The sequence below is a fragment of the Larus michahellis genome, chromosome 4 (genome assembly GCF_964199755.1).
Source record: "Larus michahellis chromosome 4, bLarMic1.1, whole genome shotgun sequence".
Classification (NCBI taxonomy): domain Eukaryota; kingdom Metazoa; phylum Chordata; class Aves; order Charadriiformes; family Laridae; genus Larus; species Larus michahellis.
In genome coordinates, this window is record NC_133899.1 from 81,473,892 (window position 1) to 81,492,997 (window position 19,106).

The 19,106-nt window shown below is 42.6% G+C and overlaps 2 protein-coding genes across 7 annotated transcripts in view; both read right to left on the reverse strand.

Moving 5' to 3' along the window:
* The window catches only part of SCUBE2 (signal peptide, CUB domain and EGF like domain containing 2), a 44,873-nt gene extending 38,637 nt beyond the window's left edge, over window positions 1-6,236 (reverse strand). For 2 of the 6 annotated variants that reach the window (XR_012586854.1, XM_074585920.1), the window contains exons 1-2: window positions 3,740-4,061; window positions 3,172-3,297 (exon numbers count right to left, since the gene is read on the reverse strand). Coding sequence is in view for 5 of the 6 variants with exons in the window: in XM_074585920.1 (XP_074442021.1) it covers window positions 3,172-3,297; window positions 3,740-4,061 (448 nt within the window). In the remaining variant the exon portion in view is untranslated. Of the gene's footprint in view, window positions 1-3,171; window positions 3,298-3,739; window positions 4,062-4,358; window positions 4,517-6,133 lie in introns of those variants that run through there. The other 4 variants (XM_074585923.1, XM_074585924.1, XM_074585921.1 and 1 more) reach the window with 3 other exon arrangements.
* An 8,366-nt stretch (window positions 6,237-14,602) lies between these two features.
* Window positions 14,603-19,106, reverse strand: part of DENND5A (DENN domain containing 5A) — a 68,202-nt gene continuing 63,698 nt past the window's right edge. The window contains exons 20-22 of the mRNA XM_074586825.1: window positions 17,798-17,921; window positions 17,066-17,234; window positions 14,603-16,354 (exon numbers count right to left, since the gene is read on the reverse strand). Of these exons, the coding sequence (XP_074442926.1) occupies window positions 16,171-16,354; window positions 17,066-17,234; window positions 17,798-17,921 (477 nt within the window). The 3' untranslated portion in view covers window positions 14,603-16,170. The remainder of the gene's footprint in view (window positions 16,355-17,065; window positions 17,235-17,797; window positions 17,922-19,106) is intronic.

Consider the following 19,106-nt stretch of genomic DNA (forward strand, 5'->3'; position numbering starts at 1 on the left):
AAAGACAGAGAAGAGAGAGATCGGCTTTGTAGTAAGACCAATGCACTCATATTGGCAGCAGCCGCTCAATACGCAGTACAGACAGACATCTGCTTGGCATGTAACCACCCAGGCAGTTTGACACCCCAGGCTAGCCTGTTTGTTGTTGGTGTTGTGCTGTCACCCTTGGGAAAGTATATTTTTGCTGCTGCTCTTCCCCTGTTTGCAGTTTGCCCCATCAGTCACAGGGCCCCCAAGAAACACTGGCCAACTAATCCGAATTGCTGGTTATAACTGAGGCAGAGTCGCCTCGGTGGAGCCAGAAGCAGGGCTCCACACTCCACCTACCCGCAGGTACCCTGCCTCTTGGTGCAGCAGGACAGCACTGCCGCCCAGCAGCCCAGCACATTTACATCTAGGCTGAGCATCCGTACATGGTTCTATCTTGCTCAGCAGGACATATCTTTGGCTCCAAACCCATGCAAGCTACAAAAGGTGTTTTTCCAGAAAGCTCCCCACTCGGAAGCAAAGGTGGAACAAGAAAAATACAAACCTCAAAATAAACTGAAGCTTAAAACCTATCCCCTGCTCCTTACTTTCAGTCTAGCTAGAACTCACACACCACATCTGTTCTGACACTCAGTTTGATTTATGAACCTCCTCCCTCAACTCTAAGTCACCACCACTTACCATCACGGCTGCTGCTGTGTTTACTGACTGCTGTCAAGGACCACAGCAGAAGTTCTGGAAATACTTTTAATGTTGATTTTGCAATATTCAGAACTTCAACAATACCAGAGAATATAGAAAAGCTCTGCTTGCAAGATAACCAAGAGAAACAAAGAGTAGAAAAACTTCAGCTAAGCTTCCTAAACAACAGGATGCTCATCCCAACCTCCGATTCTTTGGAATTTTACCCCTTAGTAAGTGCAGGTTCTTGTAACCACTACCAGCAAAGAATTTTCCTATCCTAATCTTCAAAATGCCAATTTGAACAGGAAGTAAAAATGCTCAGTCCCTTAAAAAAAACAGGACAAAACGTTGCTGAGGCAAAGCTCTGGTCTCATGCGCAAATTTATATGGAACATCATGTTTGCTCCCTGCTCTGTTCATTGTTCCTGAGCTAACAGTACAATGTTTTTAATTTAACATTGTAGTATTTCTGGCATAAACCATCTGTCTTCTAAAAAAGGAGAGAGAGAAAGGCTTTTAGTAAGAAGCATAACATAGTATTACAACAGACTTAATTTCTGCTGAAGGCAATGAATAAGCCAATTGGATGCAAAAGAATGTGACCTGCTGTAGCAAAGACAGCGGCTGACATATCTCCATCACAGAGAAGCTGAGTATTTTAGAGTTCTGCAGTGATGTGAATATGCAAACAATCATGAATAAACAGCCACCATGAGTCTTTAGTACTACAGATTTGAACTCCAGCAGATGTTTCTGTCTCACAGGCTTTGGAAAGCTTTCAAAAAAATCATCTCTTTCCAACAAGTAATTGTCTATTTGGCTTAAACCCAGGCATACAGACGAGATCTTCAAAAATAAGGGTGAGAGGAGGGCAACCCTGGCGTGAACAAAGTAAATAAACAGATTAAGAGAAGATGTGATCCAATTTGCTGCATGCCAAAATATTTATTTAACATTTACATCACATCTCAAAATTGGCAGGTCAGTGGTAAAAACTTCATTGTATATCAGTGACATTTTATTTTACTTTAAAAAGTCTGCCACGCAATACTGACCAGCTTCCCAGTAACATAGCAGGTGGTAGATTTTGGTCAGAGTTATGTCTAGGTCTTACTGATCACAAACAAGCCAGCTGAAGTATGCTTTAGAGGGGCTACTGGATACAAAGAGAATACACCCTTTGGTGGCATTCTAGGAGGCAACATGTTCCTTCACATTCAGCCCTTCATGGTAACCTCAGCTGAACTCCACTGTGTGCTTACACAAATGCGCTAGAGAAAAATAAGATGGCCTTCCTGTTATTTTAAAGGATCAGCAGACATTTTGCTTCCCCCTCTACTTTCTTTAGTGAAATACTTGGAAATTAGCGACTTCATCCTCTCATCCACTCACAGTGTAATAAAATCAATATGTGGACACGCACTAGGTTCCCAGCAGGTGAAACCCAGCACAATCCCACTGAAGACTCCAGATCTTTTCTGATTTGTCCCGGCAGAAGATACAGCCCAGGGATGGTCCGAGCCCCGATCTGATATGCCACACACTAGCGGGAAATAGCCCAGCCAAGCTAACTACAGTCTTAGAATTATGCTGCGAGAGCAGGTTTCCCTCTGACAGACATGGACACGGAAGCCTGCCTGGGCACATCCATGCTCAGTGCAGCAGAAGAGGAAAAACTGAGCCATCTCTGAAAAAGTAAATGGGACAGGTACCACAGTGCCGGGCAGAGTCACACGGGGTACCCAGCGTAGGTGCTGGAAGCAGGACAGCTTCAGCAACATGAGGCTCTGTCCCAGGGAAATAACACCAGCCCCATGCCACACTGCCAGCAGGCTGGGAACTCCTGCATTTCTGTACACTGCTGCACCATGTGCTGGAGAATACCACCACAGTACAACCACAAGGTCTCATTATCCATTTTTAAAGATTTTCACCTGCTGGCACACAAAAAAGCCAAGGAAACTATCTCGGTGCTAAATAAAGAAAAGGAGGGTGAGAGAGAGTGTGTGCATATGCAGGGTCAAGGGAGTGTTGTCAGGATTGAACGTATTTCCAGAGTTGCATATTTTGCTTCACACGAACCACCCAGGCAAACTCCAAGCATTTGGCTTAGTCCCTCTGTACTTCAATGGCCTCTATCATATACAGCTACTGCACACTCCTAATTGTCCTTTCCTGACAATTTGCATGCCAGGAAGCACTCAGACACAGTAAGAGTGAGAAGCCCACACCTGACAGATGTACGAGAAAAAAGTGATGGCACAGTTTAACCTAAAGCACTTAACAGAAACGTAGCACAATTTCCCTTTCTCCTACAAAGGCCGGGAAAGAGTCACACTGGGATGGTGCATCAGTACTGGGAATTCCTTAGTCCCATATGTGATAGCTCACCTGGAAAAGAGTGATTCAGCCCAACAGATCGCCATGCATTTCCCATGGATGCAGTTAAAGGATTACGTTAGCATCACCACTCACAGTGTTACTGAACGCGCTTCTTACCTAGGCAGTTGTGGCCATCATGAGCCAACATAAAGCCATCGTAGCAAGTACAGCGGTAATTTCCTGGAATGTTGAAACACTCATGGACACAGCCTCCATTGAAGTCATTATCACATTCATCAATGTCTAAGGAATAAAACAAAAGTCAATATGATGGATGCTTCCCTGAGTGTTACAGACAGAGATGCGACTGCATAGATGCGAGCAGCAACTGCTGTCCAAAATAATCATTGTCTTGCAAATAGGCGATACTTAACGTATTACTTGCTGAATGTTTCTGAAGAGTAACAAAATGCCCTGAGATTCCCATGTAGCTTTACCTTGTATTTTTTAAGGCTGCTGGTTAAACAACAAACTAATTATTAGACCAAGTAGCATTACTAGGTGAAAAGCCATATAATCTGTTTGCCTCTGATTTTGTAAACAAGAAGGAAATCAGGTGCAGGAACAACGACTATTTTGATTTAAAATCATCCTCCATACTCTAAGCCATTATTTTTAACGGCTCCACCTTCTTAGAAATACCTCATGCTGACACAGGCAGAGCAAAATGCTTCGGTCACTTTACCTTCACATTTCTTCCCTTCGCCAGTGTAACCCACTTTGCACGTGCACTTGTACAGCTTCGGGGTGTTTTGACAAATAGCATCGGGGTGGCAGTCATCAAGCCCCAGGGCACACTCATCCACATCTGTGAAAAGACAGGGTTCAGAAGGGACGTCAGAAGCTGGAGACCAAAGCGTGTCTCCTGTACACATCACTGACGAGATGACGTAATGTTGAGCAGCTGTTTGTGGCACGTGCATGCACATTATATGTATTTGTAAGTCTGGACAGAAATATGCAGAGGCCGTATCGGAATTTAAATTTGTATAACGTTCTACCTGCATATAGATGTATTTCTACGCAATTCAGATAAGTTTGTGTTAAGCTTCTCTACCCACTTATAAATACATCAACAATAATCTATTATGGGCTAGGTCCTCCATGAGATTTAGCTGACAGTTTTACAGAGACTCGTTAGAGACTGTTAATCTTTCTGGCTAACAATAAACAGTTAGTGAAAGAGTTCTCAATCACATCCCTGACATCACCCTCAGGAAGCCCAGTGATTTTTAAACTAAGATGGGGTGTTTACAGAAATGTACTTTCAAAGTCACCACGAACACATTAAAAGACAGACTTACCATCAAACAGATGCATAATTTATAAATAATGCCATTTTTTAAAAATACAAGACAGGTATCTGTTGACCAACACTGCCAAATCACCTGGCCAGCCATCACAAAGCACAGCATACTGAACCAAAATATCCAGGTGGAAACTTCAGAGCAGAAAAAATGAGGAGAAAGAGGAAGCCCTAGAGATGAAGAAATGTAGACAGGAGAAGGAAAAGTTACGGGCAGCAGCGGACATCAGCAGAAGTTTTTCACACAGCAGAGGAAAATTCAAACAGAGAAACAGGAACTGTTTCCAGCAACTGTTAAAAAGAAGAACTGCAAAAGTAGCACCCCACATAGGTATAAAAAATGACTCCTAAAACAAGATGATGAATTGCAGGAATATCAGCAGAAGGTGGCAAACAGTCAGCCACTTTTTATAGTGGGGATCACTTTCTAACAGGGAATTTCAACGAGCACCTCTCCCATTTACAATTATAGCATTCATCTCTTCTTTTTTTTTTTTCCCCCCAATCACAAAATATGCCTGTAGCTACTGCAGTAGTTGCCAACCTCAGAAAGTATTCCTGTAGTTTTAACTCCTAATGCATTTGGCAGCAGGAGACAAGGCAAAGAGCCACTGCTAGAGCAGGAGCGCTCTCCTGGCTCTCAGGTGCACACAGAACCGGTATCAGCGATGGAGTCCTCAGATACTACCTCCAGAAAACAAAGGGAAGGTGGAAAACAACCAGAGAGAGTGGCTTCCTCTCAAAGAGGAAAAGTCAAGCCATTAAAAAATAGGGGAGGCAGTGAACCGAGGGAGCAAGTCACACAAGGAGGGGCGCAGGGAATTGCTGAGGGGACTCTAGCTAGTGGGATTCAGGCAGATGGGGCAGGAGGAAAGGATGGGTAAGGAAGGAAAGACAGCAGGCAGAAAGAAGCGTTAGCCACACGTGCTGGCTGCGTATCCCCTGCACGGAAAGCTCTCCTCTTCCCAGCCCCGGCCAGGGAGGCTGGGGTGGGGGGGTGTCTCAGAAAACACACGCCACAGACGGGGCTTCTTTCAAAGTTATGGCACAGAGACATCAACCAGACCCCATGCCAGCAGCAAAACGTCCGTTCTGCTATTTTATTTTCACACTGACCCTCTGTGGTCTGCAGCGCACAGGGAAGAACGGCAGTAAAAAAACGCAGCACTAATGCATACAGAAGCCTGGAAAAGAGGGCTAGAAAATAAGAAAAAAAAAAAAAAAATCACTGGGCACAGGGAGCAAGATTTCCTCATGACGTGACAGTAGCCTGAGCTGGAGAGAGACCCTAGAGGAGGGAGACTGAGCAAACATCACAGCCTTCAAGTTGGCAGTAAGGCGGGCGCGGAGGAGGCTGCAGGAAGAATTACCGAGTTTATTCCTCGGCGACCGAGGGCAGCCGAAGCAGCGACAAACGCCGGCTTCGCTTCCCCGCTCCCTCGGCAAAGGTGAGACGCCGACCAGGTGCGGGACCCCCCGGGGGCCAGCCCCGCTGCCGGGCGACACCGGCGTGTGAAAGCCACCGCCGGTGCCCGGAGCGACCACCCCCGCGCCACCTCACCTCGGGAACGGCCGCCGCTCGCCCACGGCTCCCCTTCGCCCTCCAACCCCCCGCGCCCCTTACCCCACCGCCCGCCCCGGCTGCTGCCCCCCGGCAGCCACGTCCGGGCGCCCCGCGGGGAAGCGCCGCCGCCCGGGGGTCGGGCACGGCCAGGTGCCCGGCGGGGGCAGCCGCTGTCCGGGGCTGAATGCGGGCGGGCGGGCGGCACTCACCGGGCAGCGGCAGGGCGGCGGGGGCGGCCGGCGCGGGCAGCAGCAGCAGCAGCAGCGGCAGCGCCCGCGCCCCCGCCGCGCCGGGGCGGCCGCCGGACCCCATCGATGGCGCTGCGGCGGCGGCTGCGCTGCTGCTGCTGCTGCCGCCGCCGGGCGGGAGGAGGCGGCGGCGGCGGCGGCGGAGGGAGGTGTCTGCGGGGTGGCGGGGGCTGGGCGGGCCTCCCCTGCCCAGGCCTCCCTGCCCGCCCCGCGGCGGCAGCCGGCGGCGACGAGCGCACCGCCACCCCCCACCCCACGTGAAAAACCCGCCATCGGCAGCACCGGTGCCCCCACCCGCGGCACCGGCCTTCGAACACCTGCACGACACCCTAAACACAGATGTGCCGGGGCGCCGGTGCTTCCCGAAGGTACCTGAGATGCCGCTGGCACCCACCCTCTGCGTGTGAGGTAAGTGTATTGGAACCGGTGCTCCCCACGCTGGGGCGGCCCATAAAGCGGTCTCCTTCCAGCAGAGACAAGCCCATGCAAAGATCCCGTGTGCCTGCATCCTGTCACAGCCCATACATAACACAACTCACTCCAGCCTGGCTTGCGGTTCTTCAAAAATACACCATTACAATTTTTACCAAGTAATTACACCCCACTGCAGGGCGTGAAGTCCCCGTCTGAAGGCTGTACCAGAACCCACAACATCGCACCACCACTCCCATCATCTCCCCATCACACCTCCTCTCCCAGCCAGGGATTTCTCACAGCTGTCCTTCCTTTGGCAGCTAAAAGTGGCCTATCCTTATTCACTGAAATTATAATTTCCTAAATGTTGTTTGACCTTTCGTGGTGCAAGGGAAAGCAGGCAGTATTCTTTTCCAGCCCTCCCTCCCTCCCATCCCTATTTCGCTGCCTTTTCTCTTTTGTTTTGTTCCGTGAGAAATACCAAGCTATTTCTAGTTGTAAGGGTGGTTTATACACATTAGTAAATCTTCAGAGCGAAGCTTTCCCTCAGTCTTTGTCTTTGTTTCCCTAATGGTAGCTATAAATTACCACTTCCCTGTCTCACTGGAGCATCAGGCTTCATTGCTTTTGAAATGATCAAAGTTATTCTCTTTTAAAATCCAATGAGAAACAACCCATTGTTTCTCCTGGACGGTTTCAGTCTTAGTCAAACTCATCTATAAATGCATAAAGCTTCTCATTAAACACTCGAAGGATTCTCCAGCCCCACACCATACCCCAAGCCTCCCCTTGCCAACAGAAAGTAAGAAATGAATGAAGACTTTCTCGACAGTTTCCATGATGTCATGAATAAACAATCATACTTACGATGGGAATTCGCACATCCACACACCTCTCATCTGCAGATATCAGTTAAGTGTCTCTACAAACAATTCTCCAAAATGCACGTGACTACAAGCGACTTTACAGAAAAGCTGTTACATATTTCAGGCACTTTCCAGTCAAGGTTCCTCAATGAACTTGACCAACGTTAATTTAAAATTCATCACAAGATTTGACAACACACACAAAATCTATATGTGAAGAGTGTATCAGAAAAAACAGTATGAGACACTGAAGAGAAGAGCCGTATACCCAAACGACCAAAGCTTTCTGAGACACAGTAAAAGCAAAGCACCTAATTTACTTCTATAAACTAAAATATAAAGTGACACATAAATATTTGTTAATGCCTGAGTTAGATCAAAACATCTCAACACAGCCTGGAAAACAAACAGGAACAATATTAAATTTATCTTAGTTAATGAAACCATTTCTTATACGCAAATCTCAAAGTGCCTTGTAAAGGATCCTAGCTATTATTTCACGTATAATACTCATTTGATTATGATGAAGAATTGCCATTAAAATATCTCTTTAAAGACACAAAACAGACACAAGTTCAGACCTCAACTCGGACATCTTTCTGTAGCCTCCTTAACTATTTCTATTCAACTACAGAGTCCCAGTGACAGATGACCACACCGGGTACTAAGGTCTTTACTGGGAGAAAGAAACTAGAAAAATTCTTAAGACTCAACTTCAGCAATAAGTTAAGTACGATGAAAGAAAAACAAACATACCAGGGGCAGTTCAACAGGAAGAGACCCCAAATAGCACTGTTTGGGTTTTTTTCATCAATCAAAAATAAAATCAAATCACAAAGTTTTAAGGAGGAAAACAGCTACTGGTAAATATCTGCAAGAAGTGTATGCAAACAGCACATTTTCATACATTATGCACACCGATCCTAAAACCAGCAGCAAAGTTTTTGCTCATCTAGATACTATACAGCATTTTAGTCTTGAACTACGTTTTCTCAGCGTTTTCTGGGCCAGAGTCCCATTCAGTTATGTTTCACAGATGCTTTGGGGAGAGAGGTTTGGCTGGCTTATGTTTGGAGAAAGGCTGCATATCAGAAAACCTGTCTGCTTTTTCCAATTGTACCAATGCGCGTGCTACCTTATGATCTTGCAAAACCTGGAACTTCTTCCTGCTAACACTGTTGGATCTCTTTGGACGACCAGGGCCACAACACCGTATGCTGCTCCAAAGGAACTCTTCCACACGGCCAAGATCCCCAATCCCCCCTGCCCTCCACTTTAAGTACCACTCAAAGTCGCCCCTCACCTGTGAGACTGAGACTAAGCTGCCACAGAGCAGTCAGACGTAAAAACTGCCCCAGAAATTCTGCACCTGATCTCCTGAGTAGAGCTGAATACTTTTGTCTGAAAAATTTGGGATAAAACCTGCTTTATGCTTAATAATCCTTGTTAAATTTTACTATTTAATGATAAGCAAATATTGTTTGAAGACATCTAGATTGCCATTTCATTTGTACTTTAATGTAGTGAGAAGTAGTAGGTCTGCTGGGCTGAGCAACAGTGCATCATATCGACCCAAAATTTAACACGACTGAGCAAACATAATGAGAGCTTGTGACAAGCTGAAAACAGCTGGGGTGAGGAGGAAGATGCCAGAATGAAAGAGGGAAAGGGGCAGAGAGGCAAGCAAGGAAATACTTTCAAATATATAATTATTCCAAAGATTTTCGCACACATCAGAGATGTCTATTTATCAGAGATGTAATTTCAAGTCTTCCTCATCTCCATATGTATACTGGGTTTTGAATAACTGTTTTCCTTTGAAATGAATCACTCAAACTCTTGCACTTACACTTTCCATCTTAGTATCCAAGGGGTTTCCGAGCTACCAAATAGATTGTTGAGTTCTACGTAAAATAACACATCTTCAGTAATCAGGATTCGGTTTTGCAATTTAGCAGTGGCTTTCCTTGGGAGCAGGACCTGCATATGCTTTATCTCAAACAGAGAGGAAATCTGGGGTTCCTCTGGTCACAAGGAGTCTAAAAGACCCTCTCATGTTCATTTATACTCCTTGTCTAAGTCTTTTTATGCCACTGGTAGAAAAACTTCCCTGAAACAAACTTCAGATCCACCAGTGATATTTTAAAAGTTGTAGGATCTGCCTCTTAAAATGCCACTGTCACCGAAATGAAGAACACTACTTCTGTTTTATTCCAGGACTGAATACAGTATGTTCTACTAACGAGTACACATCTTTGAGTTTTTGAGTTAATAGGGAAAAAAGGAGACTTCTTGCTATGTGAAATAACTTTTAGACAAAGACTTGCTTGGTGCACCTCTTAGACATTTGTATTTCTTTGTGAGAACTTCCCAAGTCATCACTACAACAAATTGTAACACAAGAACATTTCTAGACCCACGTGTTTGGACCAGTTAGCCAACAGACAATCATTGCCTGGCACTCAAACTCTCCTCTCCAACAGATGTCAATAAGCATCACCTTCTATACAACCACCTCAGACCTGAATTTGCAAAAGTACTGTGAATCCAGCAGTTGCACAACACTTTGCTCACCAAGGCCACTGTTCTTTTTGTTTCTTCCCCTTGCAGGAAGTCTGAAAGGTTTGAGGCCACCTGCAATGAAGTGAATGTGTTTCTGAAGCTGTGCTTACCTCACAGCTCTATACAGGCCTGCCCCACGTCCTTCCCCATAGTGTCCCGCAGAGGAATTAAAAGCAGCAGGTCTAATAAGCTTAGGGAATTGAGATAGTTTTCAAGAGAGGCAGGTTTGGCATCTCATACAAGCACAGCACGCCTGGCAGCAGGCACCACGTTCACGACTGCATCCCCCCAAACCTCTCCAAGGCTCAGGCCACCAGCACCACCTCATCAGAGCATGGGGCAGCCTGAGTTCACCCTGTCAGCATCTCCCCCAGTAAGTCCACAGAATGACACCATCAGTTTTAGTAGTGCACAATCACCACCAGCTCAGGAAGACTGACGTGGTTCCTCCAGAGAGTTCTTAACACTTGCTTTATTATAAGCAAAGTTTATTTTGCTTTGCTTAAAAAAAGCCTCCACCGCAGACCAGGGTGCATGTGGGGGTAGAAACAAAGAGAGGCGAAGCAGAGGTACCCCCAAATAGTGATCAAACTCCTTCCTTCTTCGTTTTCCTTGATGGTATAAAACATCCAATGATGACCTCGTACAGTTTGACACAGAGTGAACCCTACCAACTTCAGAACAGCCCTAACTTGAACCACTGTTCCCAGGCTGAGAATATTACCTTCTGTATTTGTCAGCTTCAAACAGAAATCTGTCAAAGCAGAGATCAGCCATTGCTAACGTGCAGGTCAGAAGAATAAGCAAGTCTCTCCGGCTATAGCTGACAAAAGAGAGGGCAGCTCCCTAAAAGAAAGGAAAAAAAGTGCACCTGAAGGATGAGCTCTTTTTTGCAGACACTGGGCTACTAAGGAACGTCAGAAACCGTACAACATGGGGGAAGTGGCATTCAGCCTTCTTACCTGTTCCTGTCATTGTACATGGGGAAGAACTGCAGAATCAGTGACAGGGGTTGGAAGGGACCTTTGGAAGTCCATCTTGTCCAACCCCCCTGCTCAAGCAGGGATGTCCTGGAGAGTGCATTTTGGATGAAGCAGGAGATGAAAGCGAGTAAAACTGACTCGGTCTCCCTGCTTCTCACACAATTGACATATAAAACTTTCAGGACACAGGCAGCAGAAAAGTTACAGAAGCATAACCACAAATGAGTTGTGCTCACATTTGTTTACTACTCCACTCAAATCTAAAAAACTAGATTCAATGTACAGCAAGGCAGGCAGAACCAGTTTCAAGGTGAGATAAGCAGAGCAGTATCTAATGAACCAAGATTACACAGGGCTCCACTACATCAGTATGCACTTCAAATCATTCGAAAATGAACGAATGGAGAAGGAAGTAATCATGCTTTTGCCTCTCTGCCAGTACAGTCCCTCCACCCAGTAATTCCTCCTCCGGGACCATCTGTCAAGTTAGATCTTACCCTGGGGTAAGATACGGTAAAAAAAGGTAGGAAACAGGCAATCTAGGCAACAATGCCTGGGCACATGCGTGCCACAGATGCTGTCCGAATCTCAGAGATGGAGGACAGTGCTATTTTCTCACTTAACTTTGTATTTGAAGCATCAGATAGTTACATTTCCAACAATTCCTGCTTCTCTGTATGGATCCCCCTACATAAAGGGAAACGATGAGTACATCGTACATACAGGTGACTAATCGTATTTTCCAGAACATAAAATTTGGAGACCTCCACCAAATTTGGCTACTAGGATCAAAAGTTGTTCTAAGATAGGAAAAAAGCTAACACAAACGGTGACACGTATGTGTGCGTGTACTCACAGACACTTTCCGAGATCTGCATTAGTCCCTTTGCCTTCCTGTTTTCCCCATTCCCTGATTACTGAGTAGGCATCTTCCACTGATGGCAGTCTGACCGACAACTGCTTGTGAGAAGGCTACACTGGTGCTGGGAGGGAAGCAGGAATCTAGTTGAACAGATCAGATACAAAACTGCACAAAAAATGTCTCCTGAAATCAGACACTAAAATGTCATACGTACCTGCAAAGTCAGGCAAAGGAGAAAAGATGATTAGCCAAATTATAATAAGAGGCTTTTGAAAATAGCACATTAATGCTATTTTTCATGTTAGAAGACAAATTTTATTGCAATTCAGCAAATGAGCTACACCTGTAAAACAGTTTTGTATATCCAATTCACATTTAACGTCCAATAGATTGAAATGTCACAGGAAAAATAAAAAAGGAAAACAGTACCTGGTTTTGTAAGTTAATGTAAACTTCAACACCCGCCCTTAAAAAAAACAAGCCAGTGATTTCCCCACGTAGTAAAATATATAGTTTATAAGGTATTGATGCTTTATCTTAGTTTAACAGCCAATCTCTAGGTATAAAATAAAGAACTACAAAGATGTGAAATACATGTACAATATCTTCAAGTACTTTGAAGTATCCTCTAGTATCTTGCACTATGGACAAAATCATATGACAATATACAGAAAAAGGTAACTCTGAATAGTTTCACTGCAGAAATCTTAACATATTCATGAATTCAAAACACATAAAAAATATGGATCATCCAGCTAGTAGGTCCCATTTGAACAATTTGAAAAATAATCTTCGTAATGGAAAAATGTCGTGGAATAGTCTTCAGTTCATTAATATGTTTTCAGCTACAGAATGCCAGATGGTTAAGTTTATGGCAGGTTTTTTTTTTGTATAAACTTATCATGATAGTATTTGATTACATTTAAACTGAGTCTTTATTAATTTGCATTTTCTTTTTGTATAAAGTATCATTGTATCAAGTTTGACAGCATTAATCAAACAAGCATAAACAATTGATAGGTGAATAGCCTGGGACTTTTTTTCCTGAAATCACGTATCAGCCTGTGAATATGTTTGGCCAGTTTAGCACTATACATTTACTGCATTATGAACTGCTCACTTTTTATCATTACATTTCTCTCTACAGAACGCATGTGTGCTGTTAAAGAAAAAAATATCTATTCCCATTAACTGTTACCCAAACAACAAAGCAGCATAGCCACTTTAACCTGCACCCACCAAACCTGCTCCCACATTTTAGAAAAGTAACTGGGGGGAGGGGGGGGAGTTACAATTGCATTATTCTATAGCCCGTTTCTGAACAAAAATTGCAATGCAAGTTTTAAAAAGGGAGATGGATTTTACAAAGTTCTAGTTAAAGAGCAGCGAAAGACGCTGACTACGCCATTTGCTCTTTTACAGAGCCATCCAATTCAGCAAAACGGTATGGAAGGAGCAAATGCTGGATGCTAACGTTATTCTGTGGGACTGATGCTAGCTACATCAACCACAGAAGTAGGCTGGTTCGTGTGAAATACTGAAGAGCGGTAGGGATTATGGCTGCGACTACAGACTGAACTGTTCTTAGATACGCCAGCCAAATCTCTTCCCAAAGCCCCAGCACAGGCTACCACAGAGCTATATTTAATATCTCGGTCTTCCTTGGTGGCCTCTGGATCCAATGAAACCAACCTTTTTTCTGATGCATTTCAGAACCTTCTACTGGTCCTTCAGCGGAACAAATCATTCCAGATTTGGAAGTCCATAGCAAAACGTGTTCTGAATCCTAATGGGATTAAGCATAGATCCCCTGCAAGAGAAGCAGGATGGGTCTATCACAAAGTGGTCCTTCCTGTGAAAATAAAGTAACTGAGGAGCTGGGAAGATGACCTCTGCATCCTTCTTTTGCATCTGGGCAGCTAGCACACAGGCTGCAGTCACTGATGGACAGCTTCATCCTCACGTGCTAAAGAGCCCACCCTTGGGAACCAGCAAACCCCAGCCTGTGTCCATCCCAGGCACCGCTAACTGTCATAACGAGGCCAAAAAGATCCACACCAAAACAAGCCATTAAACCAATGATATCATGCCACTGGTGTTAAGTGAAAAAAAGAAAAAAAAAAAAGAACCTTATTTCAGGGTTAATTACCTCATGCAAAATAAAATTAATCAATATTTAATATTATGAGAGATACGGTTTTAACAGGATCAACTAATGTTGAAGTCAAAATAATTAGTCCAACCCTCCTTTCTTAGGTAGGCAAATTCCCTGTGAAATACACAGGCCTAGCAAAGTCATCTTAAATATAGCTGGAAGTACTGTAAATTTATTACATTTTTTTTCTATGATTAATACATGAATAAGCAATTTGGGGCAAGTGTATAAAGATTATCCCAACATATTAAGTTGAATACATGAAATTCTTAGTATAAAGTACATCTGTTTTATTTTTGCCCTTCCAAAGCTGGAAAAAAACCAAACCAAAAAAACCCAAACAAACGAAAAAAAACCCCAAAAAACAACAAAACCACAAAACCAAACCTGCATACACAAACTACTTCTGTGAAATGCTCCTGTAAGCTCCAGGCTGTGAAAGAATTCACACCCACCCAGCATGAGGAGTGGCTTGGATATTGCCCTTGTATCTTCCTAATGCTTCTGTGAAATCAAAAAAGAATCTTGCTCTGATAAATAGTGACAAAGGAACTTCTCAGTTTAATAATGAAATAAATAGGACAAAAGTAAAAACAGTCAAAAATTTAATACATGTGCTATACTTATAAATTATGGAAATAAAACTATCACAAGATGTGACTAAGCTGTAGGTAAAGTAAAGGTGCTACAACATTGTATGAACCAAAAAACTTGGACTCTGCTTTTCAAAAGAGAGGCAATACTGAGATAAGTTTATACAGTGGAGACCTCTTAAATACATAGCCCTGAATTTCTGTACAGTAATTTGTGATGCTGATAAATCAGCCTGTTCTTAAGTCACATATTAATTTAAAAGAGATTTTTATCAGAGGATTCAAATGAACAGAGATGCCTTTAGGCATTTGCCAAGTTCCAGATCTCCAACATATTAAGCTTTCAAAGTGTTTGTATTTTATTGTAGAAGTGGACTAAAGCTTTCTCTGCTAAAAACAAAAGCATCCCAAATGAAGCAAACTGTGACAACAGGACTCAAAACATATTGATGCAAAAGGAAAAGAAAAAAAACCTTACCACTCACTGTATTTTCAGAAAAATAAGAAATTCTTATATTTGTTAGTAGTAGGTATACCATTATTATTTCGTGAGGGCATAAACATCTTTATTTAGTCATCTGGCATTTGGGGACCTCATGTCCCTCTTTATTAGCAGTTAAGAGATTTACCAGCAGCAACCATATACCAAACTTCAAAAGGCTGGTTCAAGTGGAAACATTTTTGTGTTATGAACAATTATTCCAGGTTTTTGATTTAAGTGGGCTGCACTGTAAATTCTGAATTGTAACGTCATATAGCCAGTTGTAACATAGAATATTTTTTAAGACAAACTTACAAAACACAATGATAGGTTAAATAAATAAAAAACATCAGTTAAAAAAACACGCTTGGTTTCTTCTGTGCAATTACGTACCAATATGAAAAATATTACTTTGATCTCTGCACTTTTCACGGTTCAGTCTCCTGGATTTCACTAAAAATAATACTGACAACAAAAATAAAGGAAAAAATGATTTGTTGACAAATCAGTGCTTTGGAGCTATTAAAAAAAAAGCACACATCAGATTTGTCGTTCCCTTGCAGCAGAACATGACCCGATACGTTAAAAATCAAACATTGGTAATAATGTTAATATATAAAATATTAGTTTAAAAACTATAGAATGACCTTCTCAGCAGAAATGGAGTGTATACATTGGGGTCTATGACATACAGCATATCTGAAGGCAAGTTCACAGAATGCTGAAAGGCTCACTGCACATTTTCTATGGCAAGGAAATACTGCAGCTTTAAAATAAGCTGCACAATACTCATCTCTATCTCTTTCACATGAAAGTGTGTAAAAAGCAAATCAGCAAATAAACTCTAAAATAGATTTATACCAAAATCCTCTTTTTTACATTGAGTTTACAGCTTCTATCCATTTGCCTGTACTATTTTTGGAGTTTCCTTCAAGAAAAGTCAAAGTTGCATTTTAGGGCCTTGAACAAGTTCACGATACAATGTACTGGCAGACAGAACTTTTGCATACTAACGAGATTCACTCCTTGTTGCTTTTTTTTTTTTTTTTTTTTAAAGATAGTTTTTCCTGTGGGACAAGAGGTCAAATATCGATTCCTTTGACAAGAGATGCCTCCAGCGTAATGTTGAACTCCTGCAAGGTCTGCAGCACTCGAATCAAAGAATTCACAAGAGTATGATCCTTAATCAGTGCTATGTCTTCATACATCTGTGCTGTGATGGGGCAGTCTGCGAGCAGGGCGATCCAGTGATGCAAAAGGTGGTCTCTGACAAAGTGGCAATTTGCAATTTGGAAATAAAAATAAAGCCAAGTTAATTTCTCATTTTCACTGACATGATTTTTATTCTTTGCCTTCTAAACAGACCTACTATCTCCTCCACATATTTTCATAAGGCAGGGAAAGGGGAGTAACTGTCTGTGGAACTTGTTTAAGCAGGAAGCATCCATGAGAGATGCATTTCTAGGCTTTCCACCCCTCACATCAAAAGATATCGTTCCCAAGAGGCCTGCAAGTCACTAGCCTGCTCCACTGCCTTTGCGTCAACAGGCTTCTAGATGGTCCCAGCTTCCCTCCTACAATGAGTAGGTGAAGGGTGGGGAATTCACCCAGCCATTAACTGGAGGGGCCTCACTGATGTATGGTTTTCTGTTTCTATCTTCCGACCTTGCTGGCTGTACATGAGAGGGAGGCTATTCACACCAGCCTACTATCTTTCTTTCTTGATTCAGCTGCTCAGCTCTTTGGGATATTCAGTTTTATGTCTCAGATTTCCCACACTTCACACACCTAAGAACTCAGTCAGGGCAAGGTTCACTTGATCCTTCTTTAGTTACATCGAAGAACTGTGTAAGTAATAGTCAAAACGCACAACCCAGCAGTTGTGTGTCTTTATCTTACTAATATGCAACATCTTTTTCATTTTATTAAAATATCAATATTAACAACAACAATAATAATAAAGAAGTTTCTTTATACCTGGCTCCAAGACACACCAGCATCTGAAACTTGCCATCCTTCCCAATGTTTCTAGGGGTGTTGTTGATAGCAGTAATAAAGCGACAGAAATTCCTGGCCCTTGTCTGCCAGTTCTCTTCTGGGACCATTTCATTCTGCTCCAGGGTCTCATAGTATGTTTGTGCTTTTTCTTAAAAGAACGGTGGGAGATAACGAAGTTTCATCATTCCATATAGCAGTCCTAAAATACCTGAAATATTATTCTTCTGTGCTTGGAATAAAATAATTAGGCACTATGACCTTCAAATTTAGATAATTAAATTGAATACCACCTCAGCTTTTCCCATAAGCATGCTTACAAATCCATAAGGCTATCTGATGCCTATACTAGACCATTAGTAAATCAGCATAAGTGTCTGCGTCATGGTGGGAACAGTTAAAATTGAAAGGCCTGGATTCAAAGCTCATCCATGAATTTCCTGAATGATTATGTCTAGGTATTGTTTTTTATTGTTTGATTCCATGTGTGAAACTGGGATTCCACTTCCTTCCCTCTGAACAGTGCTAAAGATGTTCTAATACCTAATGAATTTTGAGATGCTACATTACTGCAATGACGATACAAAGAGATGCTGCCAAGATGCCTGCAAGAAGTATGTTGTTCACATCAGCCAAGACATGGTGGCAATGACAAGGAACACAGATATATTTTGAAGACACAAACAGGTTCTGGTATGTCTTCCTTCCACTTACCTAAGAAGTCCCAAATAAATACATTTTTGAAGAGTCTCGGCGATTTAAATCCATGCTGAAACACTTGTTCAAGAGCTGAAACAAGTCCATTTTCTCCACACAGCAACAGCGTCAGACTGCCTCTCTGCCAAGCACAAACAGAAAACATACACACTTATTATCTCAGTTAGAAAGTCTGGGACACAAAAGTGTCTCATGCATCTATTACTGAAACCAGTTTTTAAATAAATAGATGCCCAAACTTACAGTCTACTGTCAAACAGTGGCCCTAGACAAAATGGCCCAGTTCTCACAAGTTTTAAGCATCCAAAAATATCTTGACCTCTCTAAGATCAAGGCTGAAGAAAGCAGTCTCAGAGCCTCTTCATCACCAAATGAAGGCACAAAGGCCAAGATAAAGATCATGAGCAGGTTTTACCTATAATAATGACCACTATACAGAAAATTAAGAAAATATTTTTCTCTTTTACTAAGCAATAAAGATCACAGGTCCATTGTAGCAGGTGCCTCAGAACGTTTGCTTATCAACAAAAACAACATATAATGCAATTTTTAAATATCAGAAAAAAAACAAATTCTTCTTTAGAACATGATGGTAAATTCTATTTTGCAAAACCAGTGCATGACCACTTGCGATTATTGTGTAAATGCAATCATCAACCAGAATTACACTGTATATGAATTTGCCATGCTATACTGAAAAGAGAGGTGCAGAAGGAATGGGAGGACCTATTTGGAAAAAAAGAGCCAGCACTGCTGTACACCACTCCTGCTCACAAGGGCTGGATTATGATGCTTTGACAGAAGCATGGTTCTTAAGTTTGTTTAGGAAATAACTGCTGTGTCAGTTAAGATGATTACATGTATAACGTAGAAGTGTACCAGAGTGAGTGTACCAGAGTCTCTGAGAGCACTTCTTCATTTGCAGGGGGGTGGGGGTGGATCTTTTTTGTTTCTCTTGGTTTTTTAAAGTGGCCCGTGGGTTTTTATGTTTTAAGTAGCAAAGAATGCAAAAAAGGGATTAAAAAAAACCCTACGTAGTACTCAATGTAGATGTAAAATGTCAGTTAATCCAGAACACACTAGACAGGAGGCAACACCCTTGACAATAGTACAGGTAGAATCCTTGGCAGAATTTGACTAACACCACAGTCTCAAATACCAGCATGTTATCATTTTCAGTTAACAGAATGCTCCGGTTAGCAGCAAAACAGGTGCTTGAGGATGTACTATTTCAACAGTGTAGTCTCAGTATTTCATTTTCACTCCACTTAAGGAATTTTCGAACACATGGCTGTTCATTCAGTTT